Source organism: Cetorhinus maximus, chromosome 15 (genome assembly GCF_964194155.1).
Source record: "Cetorhinus maximus chromosome 15, sCetMax3.hap1.1, whole genome shotgun sequence".
Classification (NCBI taxonomy): Eukaryota; Metazoa; Chordata; class Chondrichthyes; order Lamniformes; family Cetorhinidae; genus Cetorhinus; species Cetorhinus maximus.
In genome coordinates, this window is record NC_135893.1 from 16052534 (window position 1) to 16080532 (window position 27999).

Genomic DNA, 27999 nt, shown 5'->3' on the forward strand with positions numbered 1-27999 from the left:
GTCTGTGTTTGCCTGTGCACCCGTGTGTTTGACTCTGTGGGGCAGAATTTTCTGCCTGTCGAGTGGGCAGTGCGGGAGCAGGCGGGCGCATACCTGATCGCCGCCCGCAATCGGGCCCGCGTCACCATTTTACGCAGGCGGGCCAATTAAGGCCTGCCCAGCATGAATCGCGGCTCCTGAGGACAGCGGGAATGGGCGGGCGGTGGCGGGACTGCAATGACTGCTGTGTCCAATAGCAACTTGCCGGCCTGTTTTAAAAAGCTGCTGCAGCCTTTCAAAGGCTATGAATCATGGCTAGTGGAAGGGCTACCCAGAGCACTGCTGCTGAGCAGGCCAGACCGGAGGGTAGGGCAGGGGGGCACTGTGCTCCTCGTTTTTCTGACGATTGCCTTGCTGCCCTCCTCAAGGAGGTGCTCGTACCCCAGGACAGGAGGAGGAGGCCCCCACACATAACCAAACGTGCCTGGGAGAGGTGGCGGAGATCGTGAGCTCCCATGACATGGTGCGACGTACCTGGATCTAGTATCACAAGTGCTTCCACAACCTGTTGCATTTGGGAAGGGTGAATATCATGTTGGCATTGGTCACTTAACCCAGCAGTTAGGCTTTCCCCCCTGGCGCCTCTCCTCCCCCAAGTCTGAGTGCAGTGACTGCATTGAATCATTGACAACATGTGTCCTTCGCTGGGTGGGCCAGTAGATATCGCCCATGCCGAGGTCACCCTGAGAGGGTGGTGGAGAGATGGGTTCTGCACCTGCAGCATGTGGTACACTGACACCCACATTACTGTTTTGGGGGCAATCTGGAAGAGCTGTACCTAGGTGCAGTGCTAGAACTCCAGGACATGTCAAAGTCAAGGTGATGACATGCTGGGAGAGGAGCTTCAAGGTGACGTGGCACCAAACGATCTGCTGTCCTCTGCGGTCCACGTGCTTACGCCTCCTTGCTATGGAAGGTTAGTCCGTGGTGGTGCCTAATGTGGCATAGCCAGCATTTGGCCAAGGGAGTGGGGGTGGGGACAGGCCTAGCATCTTTGTGTGAGCATTTGGCAGAAGCAGGGTGAGGAGGCACTGGAGCCCTGCAATGTCCCACTCTGGTTGGGGTGGGCCGTTTGCAAAGAGAATCCAGGTACAAGTAGCACTAATCAATGCTCTTCTCTCCTTTTCAGAAGAATGCACACAATGCCGCTGAGTGGGTGAGAACTGGTGGAGGGCCAGCCCAGTTGGCGATTCTCAGCCGCTTCGAGCAGGAGGCCCTAGATTTGGAGAGGCGCCATTCGCCCAGGTCCACCTGTGTCAGTGAGGCTGGGGTGCCACGGGCTGGTATGTTTGCTCAGCAGTGAGGTCACCATTGTTCTCCCAACAGCCATGGCAGTGCTGAATGTTCAGTGATTGAAGTTTGCAACATGGCTTGACCATTGCTTATGGAAGGATGAGCACATAATGATCCGAGGGACAGGGATGCAGATTGACATTATCCCCACATTAACTGATCCAAAGTCCTTGTTCTTCCTTTCAGCATCAGCAGAGCAGGGCCAGGAGGAGCAGCAGCAAGGACCCCCTCTCACACCTGAGGGTCCTGAAGTCACGGACTCACCAGTATCACACCATCTCTGCCAGGTAGACACCTGCACAGGTACTAACACCTCGGTGGGAATTAGAACATTGGCTAGTGTCCCGGGGCACAGTGATGAGGGCACTTCACAGTCGCTGGAGGAGCTGGCAGAGACAGAGAGTGCCCATGGCACCAGCAGCCAGAGGACTGCAGGGGAGCAGGCACACACTCAGTCAGTGGCTGATGATGTGCCTCTGGAGTCGTCCACCATGCAGCAAATGCTACAGGAGCAGCTGGTGGAGATACATGAGGCTATGCTTGGCTTGGTGTCCGTGGTGGAGGAGTATACATGGACTATCGCCGATGCAATGAGCCTCATGGCCGAGCATCATGCGTCCTCCATGGAGAGAGTGGCAACTCTCGTGGAGAGGCTCCTCCAGGAGACCAATCAGGGATTCCTGAGGCTGCACGCGGACCAGCAAGCCCTCACACTGGCATTGACCTCAGCTGGTCAGTGCCAGTATGGGAGATGGTCTGGGCACCAAGTTTCCCAGCTCGGTGCTCATCCATCCACGGTGAGCAGGGAGGTCCGAGGCGACAGCTGCCTGTCGTCTCTGCGGGCTCCTCTCAGGGCGCTCCGGATGAGGGCAGCAGCTCCTCCGCCCCTCTGCCAGTGACCATTGCATCCAATGAGGCTGCGACGACTGGGGAGATGCCAGCTGTGGCACTGGCAGCTCCCTTGCAGGCGGGGCCAGCACAGGCTCCACGCGCCAGAGAACGGCCGCCAAGGTCATCAAGGCCAACAGGACAGCAGAGTCAGCAGGTTATCTCAGATGCCATACCCAGCGAGGGGGCAGCACCAAGACGTAGCACCTGAAAATGTAAACATAAGGCACCTTAGGCACAACACAGGTTTATCTCTGATGCTTTTGTGTTGGCCCGCAATGAGATCTTTATGAGTTGGTGTGATTTTTAACACCTTTGTAATTTTGTTTTCTTAAGTTCCTTTGGTTATAATATGAAATTCAGACATGTCACCATGGCTGAGGGTGCCTCTTTTCTTCTGCAGGTGGATAGTTACCAATAATGCTATGAGCGATTTGTGGGACATTCAGCTTTATTAACTAGGCCCTTAGTTAATGTTCCTATCCAAGCAGATTTTGCATTTAGGTATCGAGTATGGGGCCTGCAGTCCAGGCTTGTCCTGGAGGTCCATATGTGGTGTGCTCGCTGAAGGTTTGTTGGATTAAAGCCTCCCGGGTGTCCCTGACTCCCTGGTGTCTACCCCCTCAGCATTTCCCTGTTTGTGCTCGTCCTCAGACTCACTGCTGGACTCATTGTGTGCAGCTGCAGCCACTGCGTCTACATCTTTGTCGTCCACAGTGTCCCCCCTTTCCAGCACAAGATTGGGTGGAGAGCTCAGCATGCAACCATTATCAGCGACAAACGATCTGCAGGGTACTGGAGTGCACCCACCAAGCGGTCCAGGCATTGGAAGCGCATTTTCAGGAGACTGCTGGCTCTCTCCACCACAGCCCTTATGGAGGCGTGGCTCCTATTATACAGCTGCTCAGCTTCTGTTCTTGGATGGCAACATGAGCCACCTTCTGAGGGGATAGCCCTTGTCACCCAGCAGCCATCCATCAAGCTGGGCTGGAGCACTGAAGAGCCCCGGCACCTGGGAGTGTCTGAGGATGTAGGCGTCGTGGGAGCTGCCTGGGTACCTTGCACAGACTTGCAGAATCTGCATCCTGTGATCACACACTATCTGCACGTTCATGGAGTGGAATCCCTTCCTGTTGACGAAGGCACTGGGCTCACCTACTGGCACCTTGATGGCCACATGTGTGCAGTCGATTGCACCCTGGACACAGGGGAAGCCAGCAATCGCTGCAAAGCCTCTGGCTTGCTGTGTCTGGCTTGCCTGGTCCCAACAGTAGTGGATGAAGGTCAATGCCCGTCTGAACAGAGTGTCTGTAACCTGCTTGGCACAAGTCTGGACAGCTGATTGGGAGGCACCGCAAAAATCACCCACCGACCCCTGGAAGGAGCCAGAGGCATGGGAGTTGAGGGCAGCTGTGACCTTTAGAGCCACAGGCATGGGATGTCCACCCACATAGTTCACCGAGATCTCAGGCCCAATCATCTGACAGATATAGTTGGCTGTCTCCCTTGAGAGACGGAGCCTCCTTTGGCCCTGCACCTCAGACATATTGAGGTAGTTGCTTTGCCACCTGTACACCCTGACAGCAGGATAGTGGTGCCTTCTGCGGCCCCTTCCACCTTGGGCTACCTCTTGGCCCTGCATCCCCTTGTGCCTGCGCCTGTCCTCTCAGAGGCAGCCCCCCCCAGAAGCTGAATGTGCACTCCTGGCCTCCCCCCCTTCTAGCCCTCCCTTCCACCTCAGAGGAGGTGCCTCCAATGGAGAGTTCAGTTCCCATTCCCAGGCTCAGGGAAGGCTTCCTCAAATCTGCAGGCCCAAAAAAGATTACTCACTGCAGAGTGCTGACCTGAAGTTTGTGAGTCCAGTCAAAGCAGCTGGTATGCGTTTTGAAGTATTGCAGACTACACAGGCAAGTATCAGTTACTTTGAAAAATCAATATTTGACAGAGCACGCTTGCGACCCCACTGTGCCCTCTTATCCCGCCCGGGGATGAGGTTTATGCAAATGTGTCCTATCCACCTGCCCGTTGCACCCGTGCTCCGACCCGAAAATCGCATGGGCACCGAAAAATCACCGTCGATTGGCGCCTCAAGGGCCTTAAGTGGCCCATTAATTAAAGGCGGGCGCGCATCGGATATCATCGAGCGCCCACCCAATGAAATATCGCGATGGCGTGTGGTAACGTCGGGACGCTTGCCCGACGTCACTGTGCATCATTTTACAATGCAATGCAATGCACATTTTACGTGCAAGTCCCGTCCCCGCCTGCCAACGGGAAAATTCTGGCCTGTATTTATGTGTGTGTGTGTGTGTGTTTGTATGATTGTGTTTGGGTGTTTGTCTCTTTGGGCAGAATTTGCAGGTCAGTGGGTGGGCACAATCGGCGGGCCCGGGATTGGCCAGGAAACGGGCCGCCACCCGTGATCAGCCCACGACCACGATTTCACCCTGGCGGGCCAAGTAAGGCTCATCCAGCATGAAACGCGGCTCCCCAATGGTCAGGAAGCGGTGGGGGCGGGTGCGGGGGCCTGCCGGCTGCAGGGTCCAATGGCGACTGATTTAAAAACTGCACAGGCTTGAAGGTTGCCACAGAAGAACATATCTTCTGCGTTTTCAACAGTAAAGTTATGGAATCAAGTGCGGCTGGAGACGCCTAACGGGAAGGCAGGTCAGGTGAGCACTCGGCCCCCCCGCTTTTCAGATGAGTGCCTCGCTGTGCTCCTGGAGGAGGTGGCTGCCAGGAGGGACATCCTTGTCCCCAGAGATGGGAGGGAGAGGCCTCTGCACCTCACGAAGAAAGCATACGAGGAGGTGGCAGCGCAGGTCAGCAGACAAGACGTCGTGCAGCACACATGGGTGCAGTTCCACATGAGGTTCAATGACCTGCTGTGCTCAGGAAGGGTGAGTACCATGTTAGCATGGATCAGTGTGCAGAAGTGTTAAGGGCTGGCTATCCCCCCATGGAGCTCAGGGGTGTTAGAGTCTGAGTGTTAACTGTCAATGACACTGGAGCTGGCCAAGGAGCCTTGGCTGCTTGGACTGAGTGCCTCGCGGCTCGAGGGCCGTGACTGGGATGTGCCCTGCAAGGTGTTCCTCAGGTGGGGTTGGCCAGGCTGCAATGGCGCTGCAGGTGGAGAGTGGACTAATCAATGCTCCTCTGTCGTTTCAGGAAAAGATGAGCCATAACCAATTGGAGAGGTCACGGATGGGTGAACACCCGCCCAACCTGCTGCTGCTGACCAGGTTTGAGTTGGAGAGCTGACCCAGTCACGTGCAACCGGTCTTGGAGAGGCTGGGGTGTCAGACGATGGTAAAAGCGCATTCCCCGGCAACATGAAACCTTGGTCGATTGCCTTTTTAATTGCCTTAACTGGCCTCTTAATTGATGGCAGGGGCAGCTCCAACACCTGCACGCGCCTGCCAATCGGAATATCACGCGAGCACGGGATGACATCGGGTCGGGCGAGTGTAAAATTCTGCCGTGTGTGTGTATGCAAATGACAAGTTTTCTCGCCTGCTCGTCCAAAGGCTGTGTACCCACAATTCTCTGCTATTTTGCCCAAGTCACCAGCCTTCATGAGTGAGCCTGGTCCACGAAAGTGGGCAACAATATCTAGTCTGGTCCTTAGTCTCACACGTTTGCACGTTCCAACAGCAGTCACTGGTTAGTGATCAGGACCAAAAATATTGCCTGTTCCTTTATCTCTGTAGAACAGAGAGCCCCAAGGACGATTTAGTGGACACAAGAACAATAACTTGCATTTATATATTGCCCTTAAGATAAGAAAAAGAAAGTCTGATGGCACTACACAGGAGCATGAAGAATAAAATAAATGCTGGGCCGAAGAAGGAGACATTAGGAGGAGCATTCAAAGGATTAGGCGAAGTGGGTGGTTTTAGGGAGGGTCTTAAATGAAGACCAATAGGTGGTGAGGCTTAAGGGAGGATTTTGGAGTACAGGAGTTAGGTGCTGAAGGCATGATTGCCAACGGCGGGGTTAAGGCAGGGGCACATGCAGAGACTATTTCAAGGCATGTGGAACTGAATGGGAAGGAGTAAGAGGAGAGGGAGTGGAGATCAGCAAACACTGGAGGGCAAAGTAGAACCATGCCCCTACCCTACATGGAAATGCACCACTTGAACCTGAAGCTTATCAACTAAACTATTGGCACTGTTTAAGAAAAAGCAGTTTCATTTATTTCCTTATTTTTGACAAGATGATTCCAGTCTGCTGGCTATTAAAGTCAATGGTTCAAAGCCTGTGCAAATTGATTTTCCAGAATGTTCTTCACATACTTTCTCTAAACTTAGTCCCATATCAATAATAAAAGCTGTCACTTTTAATCAGCTGCATTCTCTTCGCATTTCTCTCCTATTTGATTATTGTTAACGACTCACTGAAGTCTCCTTTTTCGACAACCTGCCAAATAAAATTTGAGATACAGCCAACAGAGCAGATGGTGTAAGAGCAGGTGAGAGGTTCTGCCTCCCCTCACAGCTGACCTCCAACCTCTGAAGAGCCATCTTCACATTCCATTTTCTTAGCTCCATGATTGAATTTCTTTTCTCCAGCTGAAAGGATTTGTTTGAAGACATTGGTTGAAGTGTGTGGCATTCAAGTCAGACATTGCCCCTAATATTAAAGAGCCAGTCTACCAGTAAAGGCTCAGACTTGGGTTGTTGTCCACTTTTTGCAGCAGGTGAGTTGGGTCATTGGCTAGAAAGGGTCCACAAGCCCCCAGCTCCCAGGCACCGACATAGTTTAGAGAATAAACTGCGGCTTGATTTTAACCTTAGAGAACCAGGCTGGTCAGCAGCCTACAATTCACCAGATATACCCTCTACTGTCCAGCTTCGATCCAACATTCTTCAATTTCAATCCTTTAAGGCCAGGGCAGAAGCCAACAAGGGCCAGGATGGGGGCATGTCCTTTTCTTATTGGAATCCAATAATGTGATTGAGCCCAGACGAGGCCATTTTAAGCTTTAGGTTTGCCGTTGTGGAGTCATAAGTGATTCTTTAAGCCTCACATGGAACGTTTAAGCTTCTCCTATCCCGTATGCCCCCTCCCTCTACCTCACATACTGAGAGGAACCCCCACCCACCTCCATGGAACCGAGGCCCCCCCCCAACATTAACCTATAATCCCTGCACACTTCTGGGCAGGAGTTCATCTGGAAGTTAAAATCACCGTGGTCTCATTCTGCTGTGGGCAAGTGGGAATCTAGCTGAAATCCATTACTTTCCACAGGAAACCTGCTGACAATTAAAATCCATCCACTCCCATTACTCTCTCCCCGCATCTGTGTCGCAAGATGTAGTTGTCTTAGATATTAGTAATTAAGTTAGTTACTATCCAATGGATCTTAATGAACAACAAAGCAAACACCGGAACCTGACCTCTGACCTGTCCCTCCATTTCTCCACCCCTTGCTTCCCGTGAGTTCATTTGGATTTCCTCATCAGGAACAGATACCTTTCATCCAAGACTGAACAAGTCACCTCCGCCTGTTACTCACACTTCACAGCACAATGTTATCCCCATGAACATTTGTCCATCATGTTCTGACACCTCCACAAACGTCAGCAGGATGTAGGAGAAACCTGCTGTCTCTCACGTCTCTCCCACAGCCAGGTTTCCATGCGCTAGAGATCTCTCTCTCTCTCGATATGATTTCTGCCACCAAAGTTGGTACTGGGGCACTATTCCTCCTCCCTACATCCTCACTGCATTTAATGGAGGACCTGTTTCCTCCTCTGTTTCACCTGACCTTTGCCCGCGCAAACTCACATGCTCGCTTTCTAGCGGGATTGCGATCAATGGTGGGCAATCCATGTGATCTCTTCCCCTTCCAAACTCCATAAGAACTGAGGCCAATTGCAGCAATCTTCATTATTTCTTGACTGAGGGGAGGCTAACTCGATGAGTAAAACCAGTAATCTTCCTCAGCTGTGTAGTTCAGTGCAAGGGCATTTACCCATTGGGCCAAAAGAGGTGAGCTTGCTAAGCCCCCTTTAATGCAGAACCTAGCACCAGTATCTTGAACATAGACTGTTCCTCAACATCACACAAACACAATTTGAATTTAAATGATAGCAAATCAATCTTTTGCCTTTTTTTTCTCTTCCTGCTAATTTCATAGAATTATGGAGTAGCGCAGCATGGATGAGGCTCTTTGGCCCATTGAGTCTGCACTTGCTCTTTCGAAGAACAATCCAGTTAATCCCACTCCCTCACTCTTTCCACAAAGCCCGGGAATTATTTTCTTCTTCAAATATTTATTCAATTCCCTTTTGAAGGCTACTATTGAATCTGTTTCCATCCCCCTCTATCAGGCAGTGCACTCCAAATCGTAACCACTCGTTGCGTAAAAAAGTTTTTCCTCATGCCACCTCTGGTTCTTTTGCCAATCACTTTAAATCTCTGCCTTCTGGTTACCAACCCTTGCAGTAAATTCAGCAAAATCCAGCAATTATCATTATCCTCATGATGGCTTCTCCCTGTTAAATATGCCTCTAAGCCAGGCTGCTTTATTTGCATTTATTCTTATTGTGAGGCCATTTACTTTGCTGCATTATTTATTTCCTTTGTTTGTCTGCAGTTTGTATTATTTTATTGTTGCTGCACTCTCTGTTGCCTTCATTATTGATCGAGCCTGTCCTGATGGTGCCAAAAGGGCCTCATTATAAACTAGCTGCTTTCATCTTAATTGATCTACCATGTGCAGATATTTGAAATGTATAGAGCATGCCAATGTGGCAGGGGAACCGCAGGCTATCCTGAAGAAAGGGAAAGCCCCTTTATTCTCAAACAAAGCTTAAAGGCCTGCTGAGTTAGAACAGTTAATGGCTGACATGGGCTGTGTCAGGTTCACTGCTTCCTCAACAGATCAAAAGTCAGGCACGAAAGGGATCAAATCCCCAGCCCCACTCATTCACTCCCATAAGTCAACACCCCCACTTATATACACACCCCAATTTACATTGAGGTCAGGCTCTCTGGGCCATTCTGAACAACAAAAATGGAGAGGAAAGAAGCACTGATACGGATAAGGAGGAAAGCAGAAAGGAGGGCAGAAGAGAAGAAATGAGGGGAAGGCAGAGGAGGGATAGAGTAGGGGAGGGAAAGGTGGAGAAGAGGAGAGAGCAGGAGAGGAGAAGATGGAAGGAGAAGAGAGGAGGGGACCGGAGAGGAGAGAGCGGGGAAGTGGACAGGAGGGGTGGTGAGTCATGGGAACGGAGAGGAGAGAGAGGAAGGGGGAAAGAGGGGGGGTGAACAGGAGGGGTGGTGAGTCATGGGGAGGGGAGTAGAGTGGAGAGGGGATTTGAGGGGAGAGGAGGCAAATTAGAGGGAAATATGTGGGGGAGAGGAGGGGAGTAGAGGAGAAAGGAAGGTAAGAAGGGTGTGCAGATGTTTGGCATTGGTCTCCCAGAGGAAAATGTGTTGCCCACTGTGTTTCCAACCCGCAAGAAGAGGAGATCAAAACTCAGGTTTACAGGCAGCTGAACGAACAAACCTTCACTGGACAGAAGCCACCAGAATGCGGCTAATCCACTAGTTGTAACAGCCAATTGCAAAACAACCCTTTGACGAATTCTGACACAAATTAGGTGTAGGAGGAAACATGACAATGGGAGGCAGTAGAAGGTGACCATTACATTGAAAACTATTTTGCAAATGCCGAATGTGTCAGTTTTTGTATCAGTTACCAGTGCCTTTTAAAACAATACAAAATCATTTCTTACCTGAAGAAGCCAATAGCACCTCCGGTGGAAAGTGGGGATAATAGAAGAATGGACATAACAGCCATAAAGACACTGCGAAGACAAAAACAAGAAATGACTGAGCTTTCTCACAGTCAGTTTCAGTGCTATACTGTTATATACATTTTCTCAGATGTCTGTCTCCTTTCTTTCAGGTGCTGACTTATACTAGGTTACGGTTCCACAGGAACTCTGCCACCTATACCACAGCGACTATTGTCACTATTCTTTATGGGGATAATTCTGTGATGGTTCCCTTCCAGCAGGGAATAAGTCCTGGAATGTTGTTGTCCTATCTCTGCTGCATGCTCCCTGTGAGGGTGGCTCTGTGCTGGGTGCATGGGATTGTGGAAGTGCCCCTTATATGTGAGACTTGAACTGTAGTGTAAGCTAGGGTTACAGGCTAGTTGACCACATCTGACATGGGCATTAAACAATCGGAGTCACTGAGTAGTGATCGGGCATGGGATCTCAACCTTATATGTCTTTCCTAGCTCAGGGTAAGCAAAGCTAATGGCGATGCCGAAGAGACACCCCAGCTCATGTACCATCAAGAGTGCAGGCGGGTGACTTCCAGAACCTATAGAGAAATAGCAAACCAAGAGAGTGAACTGAAGGAAATCAGTGACTCAGTGAGTATCTCATCATAGGGGAAGGAGCCATGCCTTATCTGGCACACATAGTTCCACAAACCACACATCTCACTCTCCTCAAAACTACACCTACCTCTTAACACAGCTGTTAATATTGATTCAGCCAATTACAAACGAGATAAATTTCTTCCAGAAAATAATATTTTGGGATGCAGTATATGAATATTTTGGAAGATGATGTACAATAAGTACAACACACTTGGGAGGAACAGGTAACTTTGGACCTATGACTTCCAAAGCTCTCCAGCACTGGGGATTTTCCTCATCTCATGTCTGTTGTAAACTAATAGCAAGAGATAGATTGCTGTAATTAGTCAACTACTCCATTATCATTGTATCATGCAACCACCAGCTTGGTACAAGGTGAACCAGATGGACAAGTCTTTATTCGGCCAGCAATTCCTATGATGTTACTTGGCAAAAGCTGGTACATATTTCTGAAAACTTAACTGACCTCCCCAGAATGATTAGCATCGAACTTAAGCCATTTTTATTTTCATGTGCATCAATCACACATGTTAAAAAACGCACCAAGATCTCAAATATTGAGTCACAAATTATTCCAGTCTGTAAGAAAGGAAATCAGCTTAGTTTTAAATCTCTAGAAACGACCTTTAAGCAGTGGTGGGGATTTCTCTGTCATTGGTGGGTATTCCTGGATGACCAAGACAAGTCAGATTCTACAAGCGTTTAAAGAGCTGCCACCTATTTCCCTGATTTTCTTGCTGTCCTCCTGCAGTTACAATGCCTGTTCTTTGATCAGTTGGGCTTTTAGAACAGCCTATCAGTTTCAACATTACTCCATGTATTACCAGAGTTATTGAATTCAATTTCAAAATTATCCATGGTGGGATTTGAACTAGCAAATCATTACATAGAATTTACAGCACAGAAACAGGCCATTCAGCCCAACAGATGGTGTTTCTGCTCCACACGAACCTCTTCCTGCCTTACTTTATCCTACCCTATCAACATATTTCTCACCGTTCAACACGTCCTCAGGACTATTAGTCTGGTCACATAAACCTTCTGCTATCACACCCACATGATGAATGACAATGTGGGTGAGATACCAGAAAGTGGCTGCCAACTGTGCATCTGTTTCCATTATAGGTCAGCAAACTAGCAATGAGAAAGTTGTACGTTTGCAAAGAAATGAAATAAAAAGTTTATCTCATGACTGTGTTGCCCCCTTTAAACCCAGGACACAATGGAAGCTATAATTCACTCTGAAAGCTTTGAAATGTAATATCTTATAGTTTAGGTACTGTCAGTGTCAAAATAGGCAGATGATTACTGCCTGCTGTACCATATCAGTGGACATCTTTCATTGCTGTCAGTGTCTAACCTGTCTGCGTGTAACACCATGTTTCAGTCAGGTCACTCTAGGGCCTTTGTCAAAACACACATTGACATCCAAGGAGGTTATTCTGCTGAAGTATTATTTCTTCAGAAATAAATTTGTTGCACAGAAAAAGACTGGATTTCTATGGTTGTGCCTTAAACATCTTAAACAGCTTTTGTGCGTGTATTTCACTGTGCACATTTGCATTACCTTTTAAAAAAATGCGGGATCTCCATGTGTTGGCCTCACCCAGCCCGTTTCCAGCCCTAACTCCTGTCCTATCCTCATCTGGTTTTGGACTACAATAATGGCAGCCACATGTAGAATTCCACAGGCTTTGCCAGTTATCTGGTGCCATGTATAACTGCCCTTAAAGGAAGTAGGGTGAAAATTTAAGAGGGGAGGGGTTAATATTTCAGTCCAACTCCTTTGAACTTTTAATAAAGATATAGTTTGTGATGCAATATTTTAATCATATTGTCATAAAATGCTGGGAATCCTGCTCATATTCAAATGATATTGGGAACCACACACTGTCGTTAGTATGTTGTGATTTTCTCATTGTTGTAAATAATATTGGGAACCACACTGTTGCTTAGTCATGTTGGATATCCCACATTGTTTTAAATGATGTTGGGAATCGCACATAGTTTTTGATGATGTTGGGAATCCCGCACGGTTTTGATGATGTTGGGAATCCTGCATTGTTATTGGTGTTAATGGAAATCCTGTCCTGTGGTTGGTGTTGATGGAAATCAAGCATTATTGCTGGTGATGATAGGAATCCCGCAATAATGTTGGTGTTGATGAGAATTCTGCCTTGTTATTGGTGATGATGGTAATGCCACGCTGTTGTTGGGATGATGGGAATCCCGCATTGTTATTGGTGATGATAGGAATCCTGCACCATTGTTGGCGTTGATGGGAATCCCACACTGTTGTTGGTGATGATGGGAATCCCGCAATGTTGTTGGTGTTGATGGGAATCCCGCAATGTTGTTGGTGTTGATGAGAATTCTGCCTTGTTATTGATGATGATGGTAATGCTGCGCTGTTGTTGGTGTAGATGGGAATCCCGCACTGTCTTAAATAATTTTGGGAATCCTGCACTGTTATCACTGAGCAATAATTCAGGAAGCAGCTTCATACAGGTGCACTGTTTGTTTATACACTGCTAACTGTGGGTAAAGTTAACCCCATTCAGATTCAGTTGTAATAAATTCATCCAGATAACTATAATACATTTCAGCTGCTCAGCTTGAGGGAAGTCTAGTAATTTGTGTGTTAACTCTTTTGTGTGCAAGGTTGGTGAACTTCACTTCTCCACCCCACCTCAGGAGCACATCATCCAGTGCACTATAGTGCAGCAGTTTATGTTTCACAACCCATTCTGTCATCACTCAGAACGTATTTGTTCATTAGGGACAAATGTCTACTGCATACCTACTAAGAATTGGGTTCAGTCTGTTCAAATGTATTTCACACAGTGACTGTCACTGCCAGTAGAGATGCGGTACCTTCATTTCATCAGCTGGACCTGGATTTGAATCCAATGAAAGTCACTGTTTAAAGCATTGAACCATTGAGTCTCCCTGCCCCCTACATTCTACTAATAACAAGACAACCTAAGAAACATCTTCAGTAGCTGCACTGTAACCCAGGAACAGGCAGATGATCATAAGAAAGGTATTATTGCCCTTGTGAGAATATGGAGACAAGGAATGAAACTGATTTTAGGCATCAGGAAAAGTTAAGGGTGTTATGAGGCCAACAGAATGATGAAACTTAGCAGGCACCCGATAAGGCTGACACACTCCAGCCAGTAACTAGAGCACCGAACACTTGGACACTGGCTCACTAAGACTCCACATTTTTAATTCATTTCCCAGCTTGCAATGGTGTGATCTGACCTGACATCTGGGTTGCTAACTTAGCATGTGTTACCCACAGTTTCACTGGGTAGCACTCTTACCTTTGTGTCGGAAGATATTGTACAGAATTTTGCCCTTTGTCGGGTGGGCTCGGTGGGGGCGGCTGGGCAGCCGACTGTTGCCCGCAATCAGGGCCGGACTGCGATTTCATGCTGGCGAGCTGATTAAGGCCCGCCCAGCATGAAACGCGAGCGGCAGCACTCAGCATTGTCTGTGTGTAGTTTGGGGGGACGGGGGGCGTGGAGGGTGAGCACGAACTTCGCGTGAGCACGCTTGAAAATCTCCCTGAGGCACAGAACTGCCTTGGGGAGATGAACAGTTTTCAAAATAAAAAATCAAGATGTTAAAAATGTTATAAAACCTGTCCCCTCATGTGACTCTGTCACATGAGCAGGGATATGTTATTAAATAAATTTAAGAACTCTAATTTTATTTTTATTTGCTGTTGGAAACCTCAACCCACCTGCGGATGAGGTTTCCAAAAAAAATTCAAAGGCCGCTTGGCCTTTTCGCCTGCCTGCCAACCATAAGCTTGGACGGGCAACGAAAAATTTCTTCTCATTACCTTTTTTAAATGGCCTTAATAGGTTATTTAGTTGTCGGCGGGCACGCTGCTGACTCCGGCGTGCGCCTGCCGACCAAAATATCGCACAACGCTCGGTGCCCACCGAGCTAAAAATTCAGCACATTGTGTTCAAGCCCCACTCTGGAGAATCGAGCAAAAAATCTCAGTCGACCCTTCCAGTGCAGCACCTAGGGAGTGCTGCATTGTTAGAGGTGCCATCTTTCAGATGTGACATTAAACTGTTATACGTTACAACAGTGACTACATTTTGTTGAGTGTAAAGTATTTTGGGCCATCCTGAGGTCATGAAAAGTGCTATGTAAATGTAAATTTTTCTTCTTCTAAAGCCATTGGGTTTCTGTACCCATGAAAATTAGGTTGATAGGCATAGGAAGGGAATCAATGAGTGAGAAAATTGGTGAATAAGTTACTTGCGAAGTCCATTGTGGCAGATAATTATCTGAGAGACAAGTAGAAGTGTTTATGGGGGGGGGGAGAGAGAAGGAACTGTGGGATACAAGAAGGTGGGTTGGTGGGGTTGAGATCAAGGATAAAGGGGATAGTGTTCATTGGATCTACTGTGTCTCCTAGCATTGCTCACGCTTCCATCACAGTTTGATGTTAAACTGTCCTGTTTTTGGATGCACAATTAACTTAAAATTGGTACCTGTCAACCATGAGCATCTATCCAATCGTGTCATATCACAAACAGCAAAGAGAAGGGACTGTAACCAGTGACTATGGACACAGGTTTTAATTTGCTATCAATCACTGTCCACTGGCTCTCTAGCTTTCTCTGTTACTCATTTTTAGTTTGGTTTCCCTTTATTTGTCTTTTAGCCCTCTTTGTAAGCAACTGTTTAACACAGGCCAAATTAATTAGGTTAAGAATTGAAAGTTTAGTACATTTTCTTTACGGGGAAAGCAGCAGGAGATATTTATTAATGAATGAGATTTAACAGTCTGCCTGATTAGCAGAGTAAGTGTGAAGTGGCTCCTGGTGTGACAGCTCGTCTGTTCTCTCAGATACCTGTGGTTTCTCACCTCTTTCTGCTGGGAAATCCTACCATACTTGCAGCCAAATAGGGGGTTTCCCCCTGCCCAAAATCCGACAGGGGCTTGGTGCAAACAGTCAAAACACCCATGGAACAAACAGCCACCGCAAGGCCTGGCGGTGCCACAGATCAATGAGATTGCCAGGGCCCAGCTGTCACAATTGTTATTCTCATGAAGGTAATACCCAAATAGAATCATAGAAACTTATAGTACAGGAGGTGGCCACTTGGCCCATTCTGCCTGTGTCGCTTCTTTGCAATAGACGTCATGCTTCGTCTCATCCCCCCCAGTCTTTTCTGCAAAACACCATAAATTCCTCATCCTCAACTACCTGTTAACTGCCTTTTAAAATTATGTATGAAACTAGCTTCAACAGAGTGTTCTAGATCCTGATAGCCCTGTGGAAAAATTTCTTTTCATCATGGTTAGGTAAGTGCAGTCAAAACCTAGCAATGCCACCTGATGGCCCAACACAACACCACAGAGGCCAAGAGCAGAACGTTATCCAGGTGCAATTGAACTATAAAGGTATAACAGCTAGGTGCAGTATCAAGCAGTACAAAATGAATTCAGGTTAGAGTATCTGTGGTACAATAGAACTACAGTGATGTATTTTCAATTCTGATTTAGATAAGAATAGTAGAATTAGGAGCAGGACTAGGCCATTCGGGCCCTCGAGATCTGCTCCATCATTCAATACGATCATGGCTGATCTGATTGTGGCCTCAACTCCACTTTCCTTCCTACACCCTATACCCTTTGACTCCCTTGTCAATAAAGAATCCATCTAACTTATCCTTAAAAATACTGAATGACCCTACATATCACTACTCTCTGGGGAAAAGAGTTCCAAAGGTTCACACCAACCGTCAGAGAAAAAATTCCTCCTCATCTTGTCTTAAATGGATGGTGGTGGATTCAGCACCACCCCCTCCAACACCACCACTCCAGAGATTTGAACACATAATCTAGGCTGACATTCCAGGGCAGCACTGAGGGAGTGCTGCACTGTCATAGTGGCTGCTGTTTTTTGGGTAAGGTAATAAATCAAGGCTCTATCTGCCTTCTTGGGTAGATGCAAAAGATCCCACAGCACTATTTTAAAGGAGAGCATGGGTGTCTCCCCAGTGTCTTGACCAACACAATAATTGTCCCTCAACCAACATCACTAAAACAGATTATCTAGTCATTTATCTCATTGCTGTTTGTGGGACCTTGCTGTGCATAAAAAGGCTACAATTTATAATTTCCTTCATCACAGCAGTGACTACATTTCGAAAGTAATTAATTGACTGTAAAACACTTCGGGACATCCTAAGGTCATGAAAGATGCTGTAGAAATGAAAGTTTGCTCTTTCTTTTTTCTTACAGTTCATAGTACTCAGATACAATGTAAATAAAAGCAAAATACTGCCAATGCTGGAAATCTGAAATAAAAACAAAGAGCTGGAAATGCACAGCAGGTCTGGCAGCATCTGTGGAGAAAGAAACAGTTAATGTTTTGAGTTGAATGTGACTCTTCTTTAAAACCCTATTTGACTTGAAATATTTGCACTGTTTCGCTCTCCAAATGTGCTGCTAGACCTGCTGAGTATTTCCAGCACTTTCTGTTTATATTTGAAGATATAAATTGAGTTATAGTACCCAGGGTTATCACATGAGTATAGAGTTATAGTTTCTGGGTACAAAGCTAGATACAGGCTATAGTATCCAGGGTATTATATAACCACACAGTTACAATACCAAAGGTACCAAGTCAAATACAGTTCTTAAATGTTCCCCCAGACTGTCACCCAGCCATACTGCAAAAACACAAGCTTTAAGAAAGAATTTGATGATTCCTAATGCACTATTAATTTGGAAGGAAGCCAAGGAACGAGGAAGATGAAAATAGTTGAAGTGGGTTGTGTATGTTAATCTAATTAATCGGGCAAGGGAGATGTTTACATGTCTTCTTTTTATATCACGCTGATACACCCTAAGGTACAGTTCCACAGTTGGTAGCCACCATCTGGCCACCAATTAATCTTTGCGTGTGAGACTAGACACCGTGTGCCAAAAGACCATTTAACCATTGGGATGGCATAGATGAGCCCAATCCCCCCCCTCCAGACACACAGGTATTTTCCAGCAGAAATCAATGTATAGGGATGTGGTACTTCCGGAAATCCTGACCATGGTTTTACACCTCCCTAGCTCAAGGGCACTGAGGCTAAATGCAGGAGGATAAGTTCTGCCTCAGGCAAGATCAGCAACTCACCCCACTTCATTGTCTGTATGGCCCAGTTCCACATGAGGCAGTTGCCAGCTGAACCTAGAAGGAACCTTCCTCCTGTTGCCAAGTTCTAGGAGAGTCAGGTTAAATGAAACCTTTATGTCACTTTGAAACGACTTCATGTAACAGGGTTCTTCAACAATACACAGCAATATTTCACTTTGTCACACTTTTCCATTTTATTCCACATTTAATTATTTTAGTAATGTTTAGCAGACTTAGGTTGGAAGGAAAAAAAGGCAAAAAGCGATTACACTTCTGGTGTGACATTCTGTCATATCACAGCACAACATCTTGTGACATATGTCATATTAAAAAAAGGCACATCCTGTTCGCTGTCATGGTGCGATAACACATTAGGAGGCATCAAAAAAATCTGGATCTTATTTAAACACTCCCATTTGGCTTAGACCAAGAATACTTATATTACGATGACAATTACGGAAACAATGTGTGCTCTAGTATGGTCTCAAGTTACTCATACATTTATTACCAATTCAAAACAGTGCCAGTGTGCCAATCAAATTTAACAAACATTAGCATAATGCAAAAAAAACTTTGTGCTATTAGCAACAAAGTGTTGCATTTTCAGCAGGACTATTTTAGGCTTAAAACGGGGTAGTTAACTAGTGAAGATCCAAAGTTTCCATTGGTGGCCAAGGACTGAAAATAGCAAGAGACAGGATGAGGCAATTGGAGGAGTCACAGTTAGATGACACTCTCGGGTTTTAAAAGCTTGAATGTTGTAGGGAGATCTCTGTGATTTGATGGAGGGTCCATACATGAAACATTACTCTGTCTTCTGTGGTTCAGTGGGTGGCACTCTTGCCTCTGAGTCAGAAAGTTTTGGGTTTAAACCCCAGAGTTGAACATGTAATCCAGGCTGACACGCCCTCCAGTGCAGTACTGAGGGGGCCTGCACTCTCAGAGGCAGCATCTTTTGGATGAGATGTTAAATTGAGGCCTCATCTGAGGTGGACATAAAAGGTCCCATGGCACTATCTGAAGACGAGCAGCAGAGTTCTCCCCGGTGACCTGGTCAATACTTATCCCTGACAAATTAATTTTTCATTGGCCTCATTGTGTTTTGCATTTTAGTTGCTGTGTTTCTTGCATTACAACAGACTACACATCAGAAGCACTTCAATGCCCGTGAAGTGTTTTGGGATATTCTGAAAACTTGTGAAAGGTGCAGTATAAATGCAAGTGCCTTTCTTCTTCACTTTACAGTTGTGACTGTGCCGTGTATTTCCAGCATTTCCCATCTATATTTCTGATTTACAAAGTTTGCATTTCTTTTTCTTTCTTTTTGTAAGATGCTGAGGAGGACTACAAGTTACAAGAGTTTTTCTGAGGCTGAGGCAACTCATTGAGGCACAATGGAAGGATGTTTACTCAGTATCTAGCCTGTGCAGTACCTGCTTGGGAGTAATGTTCCCTCTCAGCTGCGCAGCCATGTGGCAATCCAGAAGCTCCCATGCAGGCCACACAGAAGTCGGCCCCTTTAGGTAACCGTGCAAAAAAATTTAAAGGGCCCACACACTTAAATAAATACAAAAAAAATTTAGAGTGTATGTTGCCTGAGAGTGTTTGAAAGGACAGTGTAGAGGGAGCTTTACTCTAAGAATATAAGAAATAGGAATAGGAGTAGATTATTTGGCCCCTCAAGCCTTCTCCACCATTCAACATGACTTATCTTCTAACTCAGCTACATCTTCCTGCACTATCCCCATATCCCTTGATTCTCTTAGTATCTAAAAATATGTCGATCTCTGCCTTGAATATACTCAATGACTGAGCATCCACAGTTATCTGTGGTAGAGAATTCCGAAGATTCACAACCCTTGAGTGAAGAAATTTCTCCTCTTCTCAGTCCTAAATGGCCTAAATGGGAGCTTTGCTCTGTATCTTGCTGTATCTGCCCTGGAATGTTAACGGAAGGAGATTTACTCTGTCCCTAACCTTGAGTGCTTGATGCAGATGTCGGGTGCTAAAAATAGAAAGTGTTCCATTCCCCAGCATTAACAACGCTAACCTTGATGAGCACAAAATTCACACAAAAAGAAGTCGTAAAAAACCCATGCGAGTGGTGCCAGAAGCATGCAGCTTGACAGGTCTGCAACTCAAGCACAAATTGAGAGCACTCGCAATTTTAATATTTAATACTCTCTGTAAGAGCCAGCCTGGGCGGTACAGAACTCTCTTTTCAGATTACAAATCTCCAGACATGGGCCAGGACCGCTTATTTCGATTTTTCAAGGGGTTCCTATCAATCAAAGCTATGGGCTTTTCACACAGCCGCCGTGACAATGAAGTCGCTGTGAGGAGTAGCACTTCACTCTTGCCCTTTCTCCCATCACTGCAAGTATGTCCCCTCCCAAATTAGAAATTAATAATAAAAGTTTAATTTTAAAGAGTATTTTAATGGTTTTTCCCAAAGTCCAAAATAGTCTGAAGCAGCTCGGTGCAGTTGATGTGATGTTAAGATTTTATTGGATTTTTGAAATATACACTCATGGTTTAATTATAGAATAATGGACATCTGGGAGTGAGTTACAGGCTGGAATCTAATCAAGGGGTTTAGATAGTTTACATATAGAATAATGGAAACTAGGAGAGCATTACTGGCCATAATCTAACCAAGGGGTTCAGGCAGTTTATATATAGAATAAAAGAGCCAGGAATGTGTTACAAGCTGGAATCTACTTGAGGTGTTTGGGTGGTTTATGTATAGAATAACAAACAATGGATGTACAATATAACCTGGAGAAAAAAGATATTCAGCTTTTACTCCAACCCATACAATGTGCGTATTGCAGATGAAAGACAGTAATACCCAGTAGCATCAGACACACAGCAATCATCCAGCATACACTCATCAGCTCTTCTTCCAATTCTAATAATTGGAAATGGAACACATTTCTAATTCAGGCATATATGATGAAGCTCTGTCAACTTAGCCCCAGAATGCAGCTCAACTCCAATCTCAGAACTGCACTTTTCTCATTGTATCCGTTGTGGCGTTTTCCATTTCTACACCAGCCACCTAGTGCCCTAATTCAATTGTTGTGTTCTGTGGGTCCACGGCCACTGAGAACTGGGTGGAAACTGTCCAAATTTCTCACCATCCTGCCCCATATACTACTGAACTGTTACCCATTCAATGACTCAGAATTCCTCTCACTGATTGTCTCGTTCATCTTGGCTAATGAAAGCCCAGTGTCAATATAGACGTTTCAAGGAACATCTGAAGGAATTCAAATCAATTTTGCCACAAGTACTGCAGTCAAAAGGCATCAAAAGAAGCTGACATTGATTTCTCTCTCTCCCCACTCCTACACTGAACTCATTTGTTAAACCAATCTTAAACCACTTCCAGAATCATTTCAAAAGAATGACTTGAATTCGTTTCTGCCTGAGGTATTTATTGCTAAACCTAATTCTGATTATTTTACATTTTCAATAGGCAAGCCATCACAAAGCTTTAATCAATAGTAACACCTTGAAGAGAAAAGGGAAAACTGAAAATGGAGACAAAATTAATGCACAGTACAAAGCACAGTCTATAGAGTGATTTAATGCTCATGCACGTGATATATTATGGAAATGTGCTTCCCCTAGCTTTCCTTCCGTGGTACCAATGATGTGTCCATCACACCAACTGATGAGAAGGGTATTGAATTATGAAAGAAACTCAAAAATTATGATTTTTTTAAGAACGTCTTTCACAACCTCAGGATGTCCCAAAGTGCTTTACAATCAAAGAAGTACTTTTTTTCTAAATTTCTGATACTGTTGTAATGTCAGAAATGATAATAATAAAAAACATTAAAGAAATCCTAAGGAACACCTACAACATAAAAGTGTTTTCCATCTAGAGCACTCTATTCTGGGCAACACATTGCAGGAAGGATATATTGCTCTTAGAGGGGGTGCAGTAGCAATTTACCAGAATAATATGAGGGTTTAAAGGGTTAAATTATGAGAACAGGTTGCATAGAATAGGCTTGTATTCCCTCGAGCATAGAAGATTAAGGGTTAGTCTAACTGAGGTGTTTAAGATGACTTAAGGATATGATCAGGTGGATGGAGTGAAACAATTTTCTCAGGTGGGAGGAGTCCAGGAGAAGGGGTCTTAACCTTAGAATTAGAGCTAGGCCAATCAGGGTATTTCAGGAAGCATTTCTTCACACAAAGGATTGTGACAATCTGGAACTCTCCTCCCCAAACCACTGTTGAGGTGAGAGGGTCAAGTGAAAATTTCAAAACTGACATTGATTGATGTTAGGCAAGGGCATTAAGAGGTACTGAACCAAGGAAAGTAGGAGTGAGGTACAGATCAGGATCTAATTGAATGGCAGAACAGTCAGAATAGCCTCCACCTCTTCCTATATTCCTATAATGCACACTTCCTAAAAGTGCCACACTTACTTCTTGTAGTACATCGCCCATCACAATTTCCACATTGGTTTTTGATTATAATACATTGACCGTATCCTCAAACTCACAATGAACAATGCCACCTGAGATCTGCTCCTAGATGTATACAGTACTCACCTCTTGCAATTAGATAATTAATAAACAACTTGTAAATTGATGATGAACAGTACAGAGCAGTAAACACAACTAGATCAGGGTGCTAACTTTAAATGTGCACAAAAAAAGCTTGCATTTATGTAACGTCTTTCACAATCTCAGGGTATCCCAAAAGTGCCAATGAAGCACTTATGAAGTGTAGCCACTGCTGTAATGTAGGATAACAAGTTCCCACAAAAAGTGATAATGGCCAGATAATCTGTTTCTGTGGTGATGGTTGAAAGATAAATATTGGTCAGGACAACCAGGGAGAACACCCCTGCTGTTCTTCAAAATAGTGCTGTGGGATCATTTACGTCCACTCGAGAAGGTAGATGGGGTCTTGGTTTAACATTTCAGCCTTACACACAACACAGGAGTTGGGCAATAGTATGAATGGTGCCTGCCAACATTGAGATAGGTCAACATCAAAATGCTTAACAGGGAGATTTGTCATTTTTCTGATTGCCCCACAGCAACGTGCACCTGAAACTGCTCTCCGAACCCCCATTGATAACACATGTCATTTCAAAATAAAATAGGCAGCCATATAACCATAGGTAAAAGGGCATTAAGTACAACTGTAGTGGCTCCAAGTCAATGTCCTCTGCTATACATCAAATACTTGAACAGCAGTCATCTTAAAACATCTGGGTCAGAACAAGATTTGAGTTCATACATAATGAAACAGTTATCATCAGTCTCCATTACTTTCAATGGAACAGGTACATTAATCTTTGATTTTTGTTTTTCTGCTTTAATAAATATTTTAAAATCTCACATTTGCTTTTTTGGATCAAATACCTTGAGAAACTATCCCATTTATGTCAACTGGATCAGTTGGTAGCCATCTAAGTTAGAAAGTTATAGCTTTGAGTTCCACACAAGGGCTTCAGCACATTAACATGGGCTGGCATTACAGGGCACTGCTAAGGGAGTATTGTATTGTTGAAAGTCTTAGCCATTGGATGAAATGCTAAACTGAGGCCCCTGTCTGCCTCCTAAGGTAGATGTAAAAGGAGTATGCAGCCCCATTGCTGGAGCCAGAGTGCAGGACTAGACAACAAGAGTTTCAAGGGCTGCATCAAACTCGTGCTATTTTATTTTCAAATTCATTGGAGGTGCTTGGAATTGAAACTTCAAACAGAAAAGTACTGCAGACTATTATTTTCCTGAAGTGGAGAGGGATTTAAAATAAACCAATATTAGAATTCCTGCTGTAGTCATTTACTCATATATCTAAATAAATCCAATAAGGCATTCAGGTGAAACTTCTTCACCCATAGAGTGGGTTAGGATGTGGAACTCGCTACCACAGAGAGTAGTTGAGATGGATAGCACAGATGCATTTAAGGGGAAGCTAGATAAGCACATGAGGGACAATGGAATAGAAGGGGATGTTGATAGGTTGAGATGAAGAGGAGTGGAAAATGACATAGACCTGTTGGGCTGATAAGCCTGCTTCTGTGCTGTAATATTCTACTCTCTGTAATTCTACACTCTCTGAGGTGATATTAGATCTTTGTGCTCCCTCAATTCTGGCCTCTTACGTCTCCCTAATTTTCATTGCCCCACAACTTGTGGCTGTCCCTTCAGCTGTCTAGATGCCAAGCAGTGGCATTCCCTCCCTAAACCTCTCAATCTCTACCTCTCCTTAAAAGCAACGCCTTTTTGGTCACCTGTGCTATATAGTACAGCATAGGAGGCTATTTGGCACATCAAGTCTATGCTGGTTCTTTCAAAGAGTAATCCAGTTAGTTCCACTCTCCAGCCCGTCCCTCTATCTCCTTATGTGCTCAATTTTGTTTGATCTACGCTCCTATGAAGTGGCTTGGGACATTTTACTATGTTAAAGGCGTTGTATAAATGCAAGTTGCTTTTGTATTGGGGAGATTGCAGGATTGGTATTCATAAAGAATGAGATTAAAGAATGTGCTGAACAGGCTTCTTTAATGGAAAATATTTTATAAATCTCATTTTTAAAATAGTTAAAATTTATTTTTAGTGACACATCTCAGCCCTGGAAGGTAAATTACAGACATGCTCAATAGAGTGTTGGTTAAGGTTCAGGATGATTTACTTAGGGTGAATCATTTCTCTCCACATTTGGGTACACTGCATTCTTTGTCTGTACCATCTTCTGCTACCTTGCACAAGTGACCATCCTTTTCATCTTGGCCCAGACAGCTATTCTGTCATAGGCAGAGCAACAATGCTAAACTGACCCCTGACCTCAGCTGATGTCCACACACACACACACACACACACACACACTTTCCAGAAGTGTCGTTGGAAAGTCATTTGGAGCTGATTCTTTGGCAAATTCTTACCTTACCCAGCCATGAGACACTAAAGATGATTATATTGTCCTTACCATCACACCAGCTGAGATCAAAGAAAGACTGGCATTTCAATCGTGCTTTTCACAACCTCAGAACATGCCGAACTGTTTTACGACCAATGAAGTACACTTGAAATGTAGTCACTGTTTAGGACAGATAAAAAGGATGAGATTGACCCTTCCTCTTCAATATGACTCAGTTTCTCAACACTTACCAACTGAGCCATTATGTCTCGAGTGGGGTGGGGGTTGGGGTAGGGGGAGGTCAACATACTTGTTAGTATTGAGTAAAGGAAAGATTTGCATTACTTAAATCTCTGAGCCCATCACTCTGAAATTCCTCAAAGCAACTCCACAATAATTTTGAAGTGCAGTCACCGTTATTATGTAGGGAAATGCAGCAGCCATTTTGCATACAGCAAGATGGTTACAATGATAAGTTGAATAACTGGTCAGTTTATTTTTGGTGACGGTTGACAGCGATAGTGGAGTGTGGGCCAGGAAGTGCCTACTCTCCGTAAGATCTTTAAACACCATCTGACAAGTAGCATGAGTTTGGGTTTAATATCTTAATTAGGCACCACCAATAAATCAACATTCCCTCAGCACCTGAGTGTGAAAGTACTCACCTGAAATAAACCCTGAATGGGGGTCGAAGTCTCCTGATTAAAAGGCCAGGGTGATCCAAGCTGACACTGTCATTTTGGTGTGCTGATTTAAGGTGGGGTGGGGGATTGGCCATTTCCGATCCCCTTCCCTCCATTTTAAAATTCTCATCTTTGTTTTCAAATTCCTCCATGGCCTCACCCCTCCCTATCTCTGTAGCTACCTTCAATCCTACACTCCTCGGAGATCTCTGCACTTCTCCAATTCTGGCCTCTTGTGCATCCCCACCTCCCTTCACCCTACCATTAGCTGCTGGACTTCTGCTGTCTAGGCAATAAACTCTGGAATTCTTTCTGTAAACCACTCTGCCTCTCCATTCAAATGCCCTTTAAAGACTAGCCTTTTGGTCTAGCTTTGGGCACCTGTCCTAATATTTTCTAATGATTCAGTGCTATATTCTGTTTGACAATTGCTCCTGCCTTAATGGTTCACTATGCTAAAGATGCTATACAAGTGCAAGTTGTTGTTGCTTCCATTCTGATCATACCACTGATGAGGGGACTGTGTGTGTGTGTGTGTGTATGGGGCCTAGGACAGCTAATATTTTATTGTAATGGGGGTTCAAACAAAGGGACAAGTTGTCACTCTGATCAAAGGAAAATTGACTATAGTGTAGGGACACTGCAGCGTTCCACTGGTTAATGACTACACCACAGGCAGGTTGCTCCTGATAGAAGGAAAATGTAGCTCAGTGACCTTGACCAGGCCATTGGCACTGCACTGCTGTCAAGTACAAGAGACAGATCTGTGCAGAGAGATGCAGTCAGCCATTTGAGGCCTAGCGATCGAGACAAATAAGAAGCAAAGTCAAGCAAGGAGGGATGAGCGGTTGTGTCCTGCTGGCCTGCTCTGTGATCACTTGTGAGTCGAAGCATGAAGTACAATTGATTTCCGTTCAGGCAAAGTTCAATTTACTGGAACAAAGAGAAGGCTTACTTCTATCAGGCTGTTCTAAACAGGAACTCTTCTCTGATGTTATTGATGCCAGCAGGGATAGACTGCACTCAAACTATACCACTTCAAGTGGCCACTTTGCAATACAGCACTAGATGCTGATGCCAACTCCATGGCATTACTCCACCCGCTTTCTCCACTTTTGAATGTGGAACTCACTACCACATGGAATGGCTGAGGTGATTAGCATAGATGCATTTAAGGGGAAGCTAGATAAGAACATGAAGGAGAAAGGAACAGAAGATGAAGTAAGATGGGAAGGGGCTCATTAACACTGGCATATACCTATCGGACTAAATGGCCTGTTTTTGTGCTGTACAATTGATGCCATTTTAGCTGAGCCACCTCAAGAGTCTTTGTTATGTGTTTCTGGTGTTCAGTTGGTTGGCCATGTCTATAAATTGAGAGTCTTTGGGGGCAATTTTAACCTAACTTGGTGGGTGGAAAACCCACAGGATGAGGCAGAAACACTGATCTCATACCCTGCCCAATGCGGGCAACTTTAAGCTATCCTGCTAGTTGGGGAACTGACAGGTTTGGGTGCAATGTTGGTCTTACACCTCACCCAATCTTATTCTCCACTGAAGCCAATCAGTGATATTGGACGAGGTGTAAAATCAGGGTTTCGCCTAATTCCATGGGCAGAATCTTCTGGCTGGTGTGCGGGTGGCGGAGCCCACACGCCAGCGCTTAAAATGTCGTCCCGACGTCAGCGCGTGACATCGTGATATTTCGGTCAGCGGGCGCATTATGCAGCGGGACGCGCACCCGCCATTAATAAAAGGCCTCATTAAGGCCCTTAACTTGCCAATCGTCGACGATTTTGAGGGGCCCGTGTGAACTTCGGCTCAGCGCACAGGCCCAACGGGCAGGCGGGTAGGTGATTTTTTTTTTTACAAACCTCATCCAATGGCGGGATGAGGTTTGATAGCAGTTTTAAAACAGTTAATAAAGTTTTTGTTTATTTCATTAACATGTCCCATCTCGTGTGACATTTTCACATGAGGGGGACATGTTAATGAATTTTTTATTGTTCTGTTTTTTATATTTGCCAGCCTTTCAGCGATCTCCCTGAGGCAGCACTTTGCCTCAGGGAGATGTGCGCTCTTTCACGCACATGCGTGAGAGAGCACACTCTGACAGTTGGGGAATCCCCCCACCCCCTGCACAGGAAGCGCATAGCGCTTCCCATCGGGCAGCCCACTGGGCGGGCCTTAATTGGCCCACCCACTTAAAATGGCGGCGGGGCCTATTTCGGTGGCGGTGATCAGCTGTCCGCCCGCCGCTGAGCCAGTGGGGCCCACCCGCCCATCAAGGGCAAAATTCTGCCCCATGGATTTCTCACCTGGTGAGTCAGATCAAAATGGTGAATCGGACTAGAGGACATAGTCTAAAAATTAGAGCCAGGTCTTTCAAGTCTGAAATTAGGAAACACTTCTACACAAGTTTATAACTTCTTCTGCTAACTGCCACCTTCATCCTTGGCTGATTTGGTCATGAAATACCAACTCTCCCTTCCAGGCACCTCCTGGAAGAGGTAAAACTTCAGGGACATGGGCCAGGATTTAACGCTCCCCCTGCCCCAGCGGGTTTTGAGGCTGAGGGGAGGGGGGGTGGTGGTTGAATATGCACGAACGGGGTTCCCTCCAGGTTCC

General features: G+C 45.4%; 1 protein-coding gene across 1 annotated transcript in view; it reads right to left on the reverse strand.

Annotated features, from left to right (window-relative positions):
- LOC144690441 (calmodulin-binding transcription activator 1-like) overlaps nt 1–27999 on the reverse strand; it is a 1084973-nt gene that overhangs the window by 310407 nt on the left and 746567 nt on the right. The window contains exon 5 of the mRNA XM_078557952.1: nt 9966–10037. Within this exon, the coding sequence (XP_078414078.1) occupies nt 9966–10037 (72 nt within the window). The remainder of the gene's footprint in view (nt 1–9965; nt 10038–27999) is intronic.